This window comes from Geotrypetes seraphini, chromosome 18, assembly GCF_902459505.1.
Source record: "Geotrypetes seraphini chromosome 18, aGeoSer1.1, whole genome shotgun sequence".
Taxonomy (NCBI): domain Eukaryota; kingdom Metazoa; phylum Chordata; class Amphibia; order Gymnophiona; family Dermophiidae; genus Geotrypetes; species Geotrypetes seraphini.
In genome coordinates, this window is record NC_047101.1 from 27660072 (window position 1) to 27673426 (window position 13355).

Here is a 13355-nt window from a genome sequence, read left to right on the forward strand (position 1 = left end):
TCTTGGTTCTATATGATGTGCCTTTTCATCACAGGTAAAGCGCAGCATCTTTAGCATAGAGCATGTTCTTATATCACAGATCATTTAGAATTGTCTGTGTATGACATGCTGTGCCACAAATAAAACATATTAGGACCAATATTCAGAGGATTTATCCGGTTAATTATTGAACTGGATATAACTTCTAAAATCTTTCTGGCTGCTGAACATATCATTTTTGGCTGGATATCTCAGCCAAATACCCAGATAATGGAAAGGGACTGGGACTTGTATACCACCCATGCCACGATTAGTTCAGCGGCAATGCGATTCTCTAACCGATGCCTGTGACATGGACACCGGTTAGAAAATCAGGGTGGTCAGGCGTCTGTCCATAAGGACCGACATGATTCTATATAGGATGCCTATGAGTGATTCTCAAAAGCCGCTTAGGCAGCTGCTGGGACTGGGTGTCCTATACAGAATCCAGCCCATACAAAACATGGCCCCTAAGGATTCTCTCATGTGCTAATAGATTTGACGAGAGCAAAACCAAAGTGGAATTGTCCAATCAGAATGGTGCACAAAGAAAGTGTCTTTCAACTCATCTGATAAATCCAAATGCCTTTATTCATCCAAAGTTGTGCAAATTCATACAGTGACTCGTTCTGATTGGACAATTCCACTTTGGTTTTGCTCTTTTGAGTTTTGTTTTCCCTGTTCTAGTGTGCCTAATAGATTTGACCACATTACTCCATTCACTATCGCATCCAATAAAAGATACTCATTCTTACCTATAAAGTCTTTCTTTCATAAAGGCCTACTTAATATTCTTCTTCTGTTGTTCTCTATATACCTACTATCAATAGTCATTGCTTGCACATCCCTTCAGTTTCTTGCAAAAGATGAGATCACTATTTTACTGCATCTTCTCCTTGGAACTCACTTCCAGCCCCCCTTCGATTAGATCTCTTTTTCCCACAATTTAAGGCTTTTTAAAACCATATTTCTTTAGCACTCTCCAGACCAGTAGAGGTTAACTTTACGAGTGGGTATATATCTAATCATGACCAGCAGGTGGAGACTGAAAACAAAACTTTGGGACAGTATATCCTAGCCCCTCCTCTCTATTTCCCTCAGTCTTCTTTCAGTCTCCAGCAGGTGTTGATGTGATCTGTACCCATCTCCCTTGGTAGGGCTGTTGGAATTTGTTTATGGGGTTTATTGTCCCTGTTTTTGGCCGGACGGAGCTTGGGCGGACTCTGTTTGGGGGTTCGTCCGACCTCGGGGGTGTCAAACCCGGCGGGTCACGAGCGGGGTCCCTCCCCCCACTTCCTCCACCTCCCCACATTTTTTTAGAGGAGCCTCAGCAGTAAGCCTTGCCCCCTAAATCAAGCAAGGCATATTGCTTCGAGAGCCTGTGGAGTCTGTTCTGTAAAAAAAAAAAAAAAAAAAAATCCTGAGGTAGTGCTGGTCTGAAGGGTTGTTTCCCTTTAAGAAAACTGTATTTTACTGTATTTTTTCATGTAACCGGCACTTTTTTCTAGCTAGGTCGCGTATGGAGCAATTGTGCCCTTCTCCGGGGGAGTAGGACACAAATTTAGTCCAGCCGCGAGGCACTCGCGGCCGGCCTGAACTCGGCGGTTTGGGTCGGTGAGGTGGTGGAGCTCCGTCGGCAGCGGCTGCAGGCGCCCAGAGCTCCCCGCCGATGGTGCCTCGCGAGTCGGCAGGGAACGGTGGGGAAGCCCGGTCTTCTCCGTCCGCCCACGGAGGGAATCCCCGAGCCGCCGACGGTCGGGTTTTAGAGGATTCCCTCTCAGCTGATTTTTTTGACAGCTGATGCCGGCTTGCCTGCTTTAGCGGCTGAGACTATTCAGGTTTCTCAGCCGCTTCAGGCTATGGAGGGAGCTTTTTTGGCGGGAAAACCGCCATCTTCTCTGTCTGGCCCCTCCATTTTGTCTTCCACCTCAGGTGACCTTCCCCCTGTTTTGACTATGCAGGGGCAAGGTTCTGCTGGGTCCCCTGCTGTGGCAGGGAGTCCCTTGGGACCCTCGGGGGGTTTTCCCCTGAATTTTTCTTTTCTTTATGCAGAGCCTATTTTCAGGCGGCTGGGGGTCCCGGTTGCGCCCAGGGGGTTTCGGGGGGTGGGGTTTCCTCCGCGCTCCCTGCGGCTTTGCCTCTCTCGTCTGACGTGACGTCCCCTCCGCCGCCTCCCTTGTCCAAGCGTCCGCGGGTGTCGTGGGACGAGAATTTGTGGTCGGAGGAACGTGTCGGTCTGGAGGAGGACCTGGACCCTTCGGAGGAATTCCAGGACCCTCTGGAGGGGACGGAAGCTGGCGGCGGGTTGTCGGATTTCCCGTTCTCCAGTGACGAGGCGTCCGTTGTGCGCCTTTTTCAGAAAGATGAGCTGCCTGACCTTATTCAGCAGGTTTCTTCGGTTTGGCGTTTTGAGGACGCGCCGCCGGGGACTCCGCGTGTGGGGGACCCCCTGTTACGGGGGATCCGTTCCGTTTCCCGCTCTTTTCCTATGCATCAGGATATTCGGGATATTATTCTGGAGCAGTGGAAAACGCCGGAGACGCCGTTTCGGCTGGCGCGCAGCATGGCTCGCCTGTATCCCATTCCTGAAGGGGATCGGGCTACGTTAGCTTCGCCAGTCGTGGATGCGGTGGTCTCGGCAATTTCCAAGCGGCATACCGTGCCTGTTGAGGGCGGTTCTGCCTTGCGGGACTCTGAGGAGCGCAAATTGGAGAACATCCTTAAGCAAAATTTTCAGGTCTCTGCCTTTGGGGTCCAGGCGGCTATTTGTGGGGGACTGGTCGCTCGCGCCGTGTTTCGGTGGGCGGAGCGGGTCTTGGATCGAGAGTCTGACTACTGGTCTCTGGTGGATCAGGAGGTAGCGAAGATTGAGATGGCGGCCTCATTCCTCTCAGATGCTCTCTCTGACTTGGTGCGGATCTCGGCTAAGTCTATGGCTTTTGGCATGGCCGCAAGGCGTGTGTTGTGGCTGCGCGCTTGGGCGGCGGATGCTGCGTCCAAAGCTAAGCTTACTAAATTTCCCTTTCGGGGGTCGTTTTTATTTGGAGAGGACTTGGATAAGTTGATTCAGACTCTGTCGGACTCGAAAGTTCCCCGTCTGCCGGAGGACCGTGCCCGCCCGGCGTCTCGGGGGGGTGCGGCCCGGGGGCGTTTGCGGAAATTTCGCAAGTATCGCCCTGGGCGTGGGGCTGCTTCTTTCCAGTCTCCGGGGTTTTCCCGGGGTCGGTTCTTCCAGCGCATGCAGCCCTTTCGGGGGGGCCCGTCGGGGGGCAGGGAATCCCTCCGCCGGTTCCCCCGCTTCCCGTCCTGCGCAATGACTCCTTGCCGGCGCCCCCTTTGGTTCCGGTGGGGGGCCCGGCTGCGCAAATTTTTCCCCAAATGGGCCGAGATCACGTCCGATCAGTGGGTCCTTGAGGTGGTGCGGGACGGTTACGCTCTGGAGTTCACCCGCTCTCTGCCGGACCTTTTTCTCGCTTCTCCATGTCAGACTCCATGGAAGACGCAGGCTTTTCGTCAGACCCTTTGTGGTGGCCATAAAGGAGGGGACCTTTCGGCCCATCCTGGATTTGAAAGGGGTCAACAGAGCTCTCAAGATTCCGTCTTTCCGCATGGAAACGCTGCGGTCGGTCATTCTGGCGGTTCAGCCGGGGGAGTTTCTTACGTCTCTCGAGCTGACGGAGGCCTACTTGCAGGTTCCAATTCGGGCCTCTCATCAGCGCTTCCTTCGCTTTGCGATCTTGGGGCGGCACTTTCAGTTCTGTGCGCTTCCCTTTGGTCTGGCCACGGCTCCTCGGACATTCACCAAGGTAATGGTGGTCGTCGCGGCAGCCTTGCGGTCGGTGGGCATCCTGGTTCACCCCTACCTGGACGACTGGTTGATTCGGGCAAAGTCGTTGCAGGAGAGCTCCCGGGTTACGGCTCGGGTGGTGGAGTTTCTCCGGTCGCTGGGCTGGGTGGTCAACCTTTCCAAGAGTCGGTTGGTCCCGGCTCAGCGTCTGGAGTGCCTTGGGGTTATGTTCGACACCTCCTTGGGGAAGGTCTTCCTTCCAGAGGCCCGGGTGAGCAAATTGCAATCTCAGATTCGCCTGCTTTTGGCGTCCCGGGGTCCTCGGGCGCAGGATTTCCTCCAAGTCCTGGGGTCAATGGCGGCGTCCCTGGACGTGGTGAGGTGGGCGCGGGCCCACATGCGTCCTCTTCAGTATGCTCTGCTCCGCAGGTGGTCTCCCCGGAGGCAAGATTTGGATGTTCCGGTTCCCCTGCGAGGCTTGGCGCGCTGCAGTCTGCGCTGGTGGCTCCGGACCCCTCACCTGGTTCAGGGGGTGGGTCTGGATCTCCCGCAGTGGACGGTGCTCCTTACGGATGCGAGTCTCCTCGGTTGGGGAGCTCAGTTTATGGGCCACTCAGCTCGGGGCACCTGGTCCGCGGAGGAGGCCTACTGGTCGATCAACGTGTTGGAGACCAGAGCGGTCAGGCTGGCGCTGTTAGCTTTCCACTCCCTTTTGCTGGGCAAGTCGGTCAGAGTCCTGTCGGACAATGCCACGGCGGTGGCTTATGTCAATCGTCAGGGGGGCACCAAGAGCACTCCTGTGGCGCAGGAGGCGGCTCGGCTCATGGTTTGGGCGGAGTCCCATCTTATGGACCTCTCGGCTTCTCATATAGCCGGGGTAGAAAATGTTCAGGCAGACTTCCTCAGTCGTCACTTCCTGGATCCAGGAGAGTGGTTTCTCGGCGCCGGAGCGTTTCGGTTGATAGTGCAGGCTTGGGGGCAGCCCCTGATGGACCTGATGGCCACGAGTGGCAACGCCAAAGTGCCCCACTTCTTCAGTTGGCGCATGGACAGTCTGGCCGAGGGTCTGGATGCTCTGGTCCAGCCGTGGCCAATGGAGGGGCTCCTGTATGTGTTCCCTCCTTGGCCGCTGGTGGGCAGAGTACTTCTTCGCATTGTTCGCCATCCGGAACTGGTGGTTCTGGTGGCTCCGGATTGGCCTCGGCGTCCGTGGTATGCGGATTTGGTGAGGCATCTGGTGGCGGATCCTCTTCCTCTGCCTCTCTTGGACGACCTTCTGACGCAGGGTCCCATGTTCGACCCGTCTCCCTTCTGTCTTACGGCGTGGCTCTTGAAAGGGGTCGCCTGAGCAGGAAGGGTTATTCAGGCAAGGTAATTTCTACACTCTTGGGGTCCCGTAGGCTTTCTACCTCTCGGGCTTATGTGCGGGTTTGGCGTCTCTTTGAGGGATGGTGCCGGGCGCGGGGAGTGGTCTCTTTTCGCGCTTCCCTGCCTCACATTCTAGAATTCTTGCAGAATGGCCTGGATAGAGGCCTGGCTTGGTCTTCTCTCCGGGTGCATCTTGCGGCCCTGTCGGCTTTTCGAGGGTTGGTGTCAGGTCAGCCTTTGTCGGCCCTTCCTGATGTGATTCGGGTTTTGCGGGTGGCCAAGTTGCTTCGGCCTCCCATTCGGCCCTCGGTTCCCTCTTGGGATCTCAATCTGGTTCTCTCGGTTCTGGTGCGTCCGCCTTTTGAGCCTTTGGATGGCTGTTCTTTGAAGGACCTTACTTTGAAGGCGGTCTTTTTGGTGGCCATTACGTCTGCTAGGCGTGTTTCTGAGCTGCAGGCGTTCTCTTGTAGGGCTCCCTTCTTGGAGTTTTCTAGGGAGCGGGTCGTCTTGCGGCCTGTTCCTTCCTTTCTGCCGAAAGTAGTGTCTTCTTTTCAGGTCAATCAATCGGTGGTCCTCCCGGTCTTGGGAAATCGGGAGGGCTCGTCTGAGCAACAGCAGCTGCGCAAGTTGGATGTCGGTCGGGTTCTCCGCTCTTATGTGCAGCGGACTCGGGAATTCCGGAAATCCGATCATCTCTTTGTCCTTCTGGCGGGTCCTCGTCGGGGTGCTGGCGCTTCTAAGGCTATTATTGTGCGCTGGATCAAGGAGGCGATTGCTTCCGCTTATCTTCTGAAACAGAAGCCTGTTCCGGAGTTTCTCAAGGCTCATTCCACTCGGGGTCAGGCGGCTTCTTGGGCTGAGTCGTTGCTCGTGCCTCCAGTGGATATTTGTAAGGCTGCGGTTTGGTCCTCCTTGCATTCCTTTGTTCGACATTATCGGGTAGATGTTCAGGCGCGTCGGGACGCGGTGTTCGGTGAGCGTGTTCTGGTTTCGGCCCTTTGGGGGTCCCGCCCGTAAGAGGGACTGCTTTGGTACGTCCCACTCGTAAAGTTAACCTCTACTGGTCTGGAGAGTGCTAAAGAAGGAGAAATTAGGTTCTTACCTGCTAATTTACTTTCTTTTAGCTTCTCCAGACCAGTAGAGGTCCCCACCCTGTCTGTTGTTGTTGTTGTTGGGGCTGTTGCGCGGGCAGTTTTTGGTTTTTGCTGCGGGTTCTAGTATTTTTCTAGGGCCGGGGAGAATTAAAGAACAGCGGCTGTGGCTCGGCTGGCTTAGCTGGCGAGCTGTGGGGACATTCTTCCTTCGGGAATTTCTCCTCTGCATTTTCCAACAGCATTTTGGGTATGTTATTTGTTACTCCTTTCGGAGTATTGTTTTTTCTCTCTGTTTTTTTTCCAGTTCTTGGTTCTGCTTGGCTATTCGGCAGACTGAGGGAAATAGAGAGGAGGGGCTAGGATATACTGTCCCAAAGTTTTGTTTTCAGTCTCCACCTGCTGGTCATGATTAGATATATACCCACTCGTAAAGTTAACCTCTACTGGTCTGGAGAAGCTAAAAGAAAGTAAATTAGCAGGTAAGAACCTAATTTCTCCTTATTTCTCAAGGCCTTTGCTAAGAGTATTAGTGACGCCATAGTGACCTAGAGAGTATGTTTGAGTGTCTTCTTTCTTGATTGAATGAATGACTGTTCTTATGAATACTATTGTATACATGTAAAGTGACTGTTTTAAATTTTGTTTCCCTTTCCTACCTAACCTACCTGACCTACACATGCACTCACTCAGCTGCCACTCACTTTCTCTCTTTACTTATCTCCCCCTATGATCCCCTCCCTCGTGAGCTCCTCTCAGCTGGTAAGTCCCTCCTATATGTGCCCTTCTCTTCAACTGCCAACTCCAGGCTCCGTCTTTCTGCCTTGCTGCGCCGTATGCTTGGAACAAGCTGCCCGAATCCCTGGCAGGCTCCGTCTCTGGCAGTGTTTAAGGCCCAGTTAAAAACCCACCTTTTTGAGAGTGCTTTCAACTCCTAACTCCTTTCACCTTGGGTTTTGCATCCCCAACCCTATATGTTGTGTTTGTCTGTCCAAGTTAGATTGTAAGCTCTTTCAAGCAGGGACTGTCTATAAATGTCAAAATTTACATAAGAGTAGACTTACTGGGTCAGACCCCCCCCCCCAAAAAAAATCATCAAGCCCAGTAGCCCATCCAGGCCCCTAGTACCTGGCCCAGACCCAAAGAATAACAACATTCCATGCTACTGATCCAGCACTGCGTACGCCTTTCAGCGCTATATAAGTGATAAGTAGTGGTAGTAAATCTACCATACAGTACTTATTTCTGACCATGCACCAGTCTCAATTTTCTTGAAAAATCATTCCACAAAAAATAAATCTACCTCATGAAGATTCAATAAATAATACAACTTCCCCTGAAATCTCCTATGCTACCTTTTGGGAGGCTTACAAACTACTTTGTGGCAAAATAATCAGTCTTACAACCTGGAAAAAGAAACATACCAGGATGCATCGGGAAGGAGGCCCAAGGCCCCTTCTATGGCAGCTTGCCCTGGTTTTCTTTAATTTTATAAATGTGCATCCCAATTGGCTGCCAGACAATGGTAGGACGCCTACCTCTGCCTACAATCAGGACACCCGTTTATGGAATCAGCCCCTCATTCTGAGCATGGCACATCTTCTGTTTTTATGTACTGGGCAGTAGACCTTCCTCCTTCTGCCACCCTACCACTGCCTGACCTGAAATCTGGAGTCCACACAGGGCCCGGCACCAGCACTAACTTCAATGAAGAGCCTTATTAATTTATTTATTCAATTTTCTATACCATTCTCCCAGGAGAGCTCAGAACGGTTTACATGGGTTTATTCAGGTACTCAAGCATTTTTCCCTATCTGTCCCGGTGGGCTCACACTCTGTCTAAAGTACCTGGGGCAATGGGGGGGGGGATTAAGTAACTTGCCCAGGGTCACAAGGAGCTGAGGGTGCTGAGGCTGTAGCTTTAACCACTGCACCACACTCTCCCTCGTGCTCTTCAACGCGCTCAGGAAGGCTGTCGGCTCCACCCACTTTGACACGTTTGCGTCAAAGAGGAGGAATCGACAAGGCCTCATGAGCAGATGGACTTGAAGGCTCTGCATCAGTTAGGCTAGCACCAGTGCCAGGCCTTGTATATGCCCTCCCGAGGGAAGTGGTGGAGAGGAAAACGGTGATGGAATTCAAAAAAGTGTGGGACAAACATAGAGGATCTCTAATTAGAAAACGAAGAATGTAAATTAAAGAGCTAAGGCCGGTACTGGACAGACTTGCATGGTCTGTGTCCCATATGTGATGATTTGGTGTAGGATTGGGCTGGGGAGGGCATCAATGGGAACTCCACTAACTTGGAACAAGAGGCTGTTACTGGCCAGACTTTATGGTAGATATCCTGCAAACAGGATGGTTGGATAGGCTGAACTGAGCTTGGACGACAGCTTCAGCATTTGGAACCTAGTACAATACCAGGTGGACTTTACAGTCTATGACCCAGAAATGTGAAAGAAGAGACAAGTTAATTTAATCATGCATTTTTAATGGGTATAACTAATGGTCAGACTGGATGGACCGTTCAGGTCTTTATCTAGCGTCATTTACTATGTTACTATGTATAAATCAACAGAGTACAAAGAACTCCTGAAATTATTTCTATTTTTATTTCATTTTCATGCAGTTTTCAGCTAGAAGCAACAAATACAAAATCTCTTAGCTGTGAAGGAGAAGATATCCTATTGCAGGTACGTAAGGAGCCAGAGGTGAAGTTGCGCAGGTCTCGGAAGAAGCTGAAGAGAAGCAGTGTGCTCTTCGCAGATGAGAAAGCAGCGGCTGACTTAGCCCTTCCCAACATGAAACAGGTCAGGCTCTTCTCCAGGGTTTCTCAACTGGTTCTTAAAGAGCACGGGCTTTCAGGATGTGACTGTAGCCATGCTATGAAGAAACATTTAGACATCCATCCCAGACATCGCCAAATGTAATTAACCCTATTCTTAGGTGTTAGCAGAGGAAGGGAACAAGAAGCTTCTTATCCCCTCAAAGATTGCAAAATTTACTTTGCCTCTTCTCTTCTCTCTCCAGCATCCTGGGTCTTGTCACTCTTTGGTCCCCTCACCCTTTGCCTCCTTTTCTCTGCGTCTCATTGGTTTCAGTGGTTACACGGCTTCACACCAGTGGGAAAGCATTACTTGTGCTACTTTGGATTGCTCCCTACATTGCTGGTTGTCTGATGTGTGAGTTATGTAGTCTGAATGTTGGGAGTGCAGTTCTAGACTTTCTTCTCTTTTACAAGAGCCTGGAACTTGATTCCAACATATCTCTATTTTCCATTTATAGAGCAGAACAATTCTTTCACCATATGCTATTTCATTTGCAGTTGTCCAGGAAGCAAGAGTTCAGGAGTGACACCAACCTTTCTGAGCATGCAGCAACAGCACCCAAAGCACTGCTTAAACAAATGAGCCTTGCCAGTCGCTCCATGCCCACTATCCCAGGTATCCAGAGCCTTCCACTGCTTGTCCTCCAATTTCTTACTTAATATATTTTTAGATATATTTCCTATTGTTTCCCAGCAGGTCTGGGAATTAACTGGCAGCAGGGGAGGTCACGGGAGGGGGGGGGGCAGTCAGGATCTCAAAACTGTTGACGTGGCCTTGTGCCAGCAGCTTTAGTAGTGTTACAGAGAACCTTTGCTGCTATAACAGCAGCGGGGAGTAACCAGCCTCTTTCTAATACTCCTATTTCTCATATCCTTTCCAACACCCTTGAGCTGACACTTATCAGTCATACTTGCACACATTACTCCTCTCTAAATATACCCACTCAGAAAAATGCCTTCATATACTCTCACTGCGCAAATGATTTCTTCCTTTTAAGTTCTAAATGTTTGGTTAATTTTCCTGATAAGCATTATGTCTTCTTTCAACCAGATCAATTAGAAAGGTGTTATTAGGGAAGGAAGCAAAGTAAGAGTGATCAGGAAGAGATTCATAGATGAGATCACCTAATATTTTCCCTCCTTGTCACCCATGATGTGGACTAGATTGTTAATTTCAAAATAAAAAAAAGATATGCTCTCACTGCCTATATGTGCTCACATTCACATACTTATATCCTCTAGTAATCGGTGTAGATGGGTAAACTGGAAAAGTCGTTATTTTCTGTTTGTGTGTTACCCACCACTTTTCCCTTAGGAATACTTTGAAACCCATTCTTTCAGACAAGTGACCTCACCCACTACTCATACATTCTCACTTTCACTTAGTATGCATATAATCTCTTTCTTCCCCCCTTACACACACACTCACTCACATCCTCCATTAATATACACCCTGACAATTACTCTCTGGTACGCATACTCTCATCCTTCATTCATCCACTTATACTCAGTCACTCTCCTAATGTACACTCGTCACAATTTTCCAAGTTTACAAAAAATTTGATATCCACTTTATTGTAATCAAAGCAGCTTACATAGAAATATAAAATCCAAGATTTTGGGGGGAAATCAGAGACTATATGACTGACAAAACGTAACAAGGTTAAACATAAGGTATCTAGGGGAGAAATAACAATGTGTGATAGAAAAGATAAACAATGAAGGGAAAGTATAATAAGGAAGGGGAGTAATCTTTCTGCATGGAGGGAGAATAAAGTGTTTACAGACTGAAGGCATCTCTGAATAGAAAACTTTTTAGGCTGGATTTGAATTTATCTAAAGATGACTCCTCATACAGAGGGGTTGGTAATGAGTTTCAGAGGGGGGTGCTGTAACTGAAAAGATTGTTTTTCGTGTAGTATCATAGAAGGGACAGCTGGTACATTTTGAGAGTTTGATCTTAATGCTCTTGTTGAGCATACACCTTCACACGTTCTCATACATGCACACCCAAGAAACTTAGAAACATGATGGCAGATAAGGGTCAAATGGCCCATCTAGTCTGCCCATCCGCAGTAACCATTATCTCTTTCTCTCTCTGAGAGATCCCATGTGCCTCTCTCAGGCCCTTTTGAATTCAGACACAATCTCTGTCTCCACCACCTCTTCTGGGAGACTGTTCCATGCATCTACCACCCTTTCTGTAAAAAAGTATTTCCTTAGATTACTCCGGAGCCTATTACATCTTAACTTCATCCTATGCCCTCTCATTTCAGAGTTTCCTTTCAAATGAAAGAGACTCAACTCATGCACATTTACATTACGTAGGTATTGGGGGCGTGGCTTGGAGCACGCAAAATGGTCGCATAGCAACAGAGCTCCCTGAACTCAGACAACTAAAGGAAAGGAAACAGCTGCTAAGAATCGCTCACCTGCGTTATAAAAACAAAAAATAACTTCTGAAATGGCTACCACAAGGCAAGGCAAGGCAAATCGGAGAAGCCGTGCACTTCCGGTGTATCGGCAAAAAGATCTAAAGTGACTCCGGTGTCACCGTCGAGTGTCCCGATCCCGTTGGAAACAGAGGAATTCTCAGATAAAGCAGATATAATGGCAGAGCTATTTAAAATTAAATTAATGCTGACAGACAACGCTGCCAAAATTTCGGAGGTAAAGGAGGAGGTGCTGGGTCTGAGACAGGAGATCCAGACTGACAGGCAGAGGATGTCTGTGATTGAGGAGAGAATTGAACTGCTGGAAACTGTCACACAAAAGTGTGACAGTGAAAGACAAAATGTAGAAAGCTTGAAAAATCAGCTGATAGATTTGGAGAATCGGGGGAAAAGGAAGAACATCAGAGTGCTTGGACTGGCTGAAAATCTTGAAGGGGGAGACACTGTACAGTTTTTAGAGAACTTACTACCTAAACTGTTACAGTTAAACTCCAAGTGGCCGTTGGAAATAGAACGGGCACATAGAATCCCTTCAAAAAAACCAGTGAATCAGAATGGCCCCAGACCCTTGATTTTTAAAGTTTTGAGATACCAGCAAGCTTTAAAAATCCTGAAAGTAGCAAAAGCGAACAAAAATTTAAATTATAAAGGGTCTAAATTGTTATTGGTTCCAGACTTTGCAAAACATACTGCAAACATCAGAAAGCAGTTTCTTATGCTGAGGCAGCAGTTGAAAGAAAAAGGTTACATGTACGGCTTGTACTATCCATCTACAATGCGAATATCTACTGGAAATAAGTCCTGGTATTTTCAAGACCCTGCAAAACTTAAAGAATTTCTATCACAAGAGGAACCAATGTCTACATAAAGGAAAATTGATTAAAGGAAAAAGAGAAAATGGAGAAGACTCATTTTGAAGAGAAGAAAAGAGGGGGAAAAAAAAGGAAGACAGAAGGAAAAAAAAAAAAAATGAAGTGGATTGATACTGGTCCAAGTTATTTTTACTGCATTTTATTGCAGATGAAGAGCTTTTGACTAATTTTTCAATATTGTGAATTTACTGATACATTTTTAATTTAACAAGAAATTATCTATGAGAGATATTATAAATATAATATATATATTTACCTAACTACTAATTACTAACCATCCTGAATAACAATAATTGATTAATATGAGGAAATATATATAGGATATTACATATTTCAAAAGGGATTATTAATAAAATAGGAAATAATTGTAGACTTTTATTAATAAATATGAAAATATATATTTTATTCAAATATTTATTTATATTGAATATATTATGATTGATTTTTAAATGAGAATGTTATAAATAAATTGGTTAGATGCTAATATTAGTAATATATTAACGCTATGAATGAATATATTTAAATTAACAATGAATATTTAATATACATGGAATTATAGTTAAAATTGAAAATGTTAACAAATATTAAGATAGGATATATATTACTTTGAAAGGAAGATATATTTATAATTTATATGAATTAATTAAGTATGATTCTTAATATAATGATATATTTTACCTAGATACTAATTGATATGAAATACAAAAATTATTAAATAAAGGGTTAAGTCTGGGAATTGGGTTTTTTAAAGAAGAGATAATTACTAAGGAGATAAAGATTTTTAAGATACTATTTATATGACTAACTTATATGAATGAAAATTTATTTGAATAGTTATATTTGAATTCATTATAGATAATTTTATGTTATTTGCTACAATGAAATATTAATATTAATGATAATAATTATTAATTTAATGATTGAATATGTATGGATAGA

The 13355-nt window shown here is 47.1% G+C and overlaps 1 protein-coding gene across 5 annotated transcripts in view; it reads left to right on the forward strand.

Moving 5' to 3' along the window:
• The window catches only part of DOCK2 (dedicator of cytokinesis 2), a 601528-nt gene that overhangs the window by 559408 nt on the left and 28765 nt on the right, over positions 1–13355 (forward strand). For all 5 annotated transcript variants that reach the window (XM_033927247.1, XM_033927252.1, XM_033927251.1 and 2 more), the window contains 2 exons: positions 8894–9074; positions 9590–9707. In XM_033927247.1, coding sequence (XP_033783138.1) covers positions 8894–9074; positions 9590–9707 — 299 coding nt within the window. The remainder of the gene's footprint in view (positions 1–8893; positions 9075–9589; positions 9708–13355) is intronic.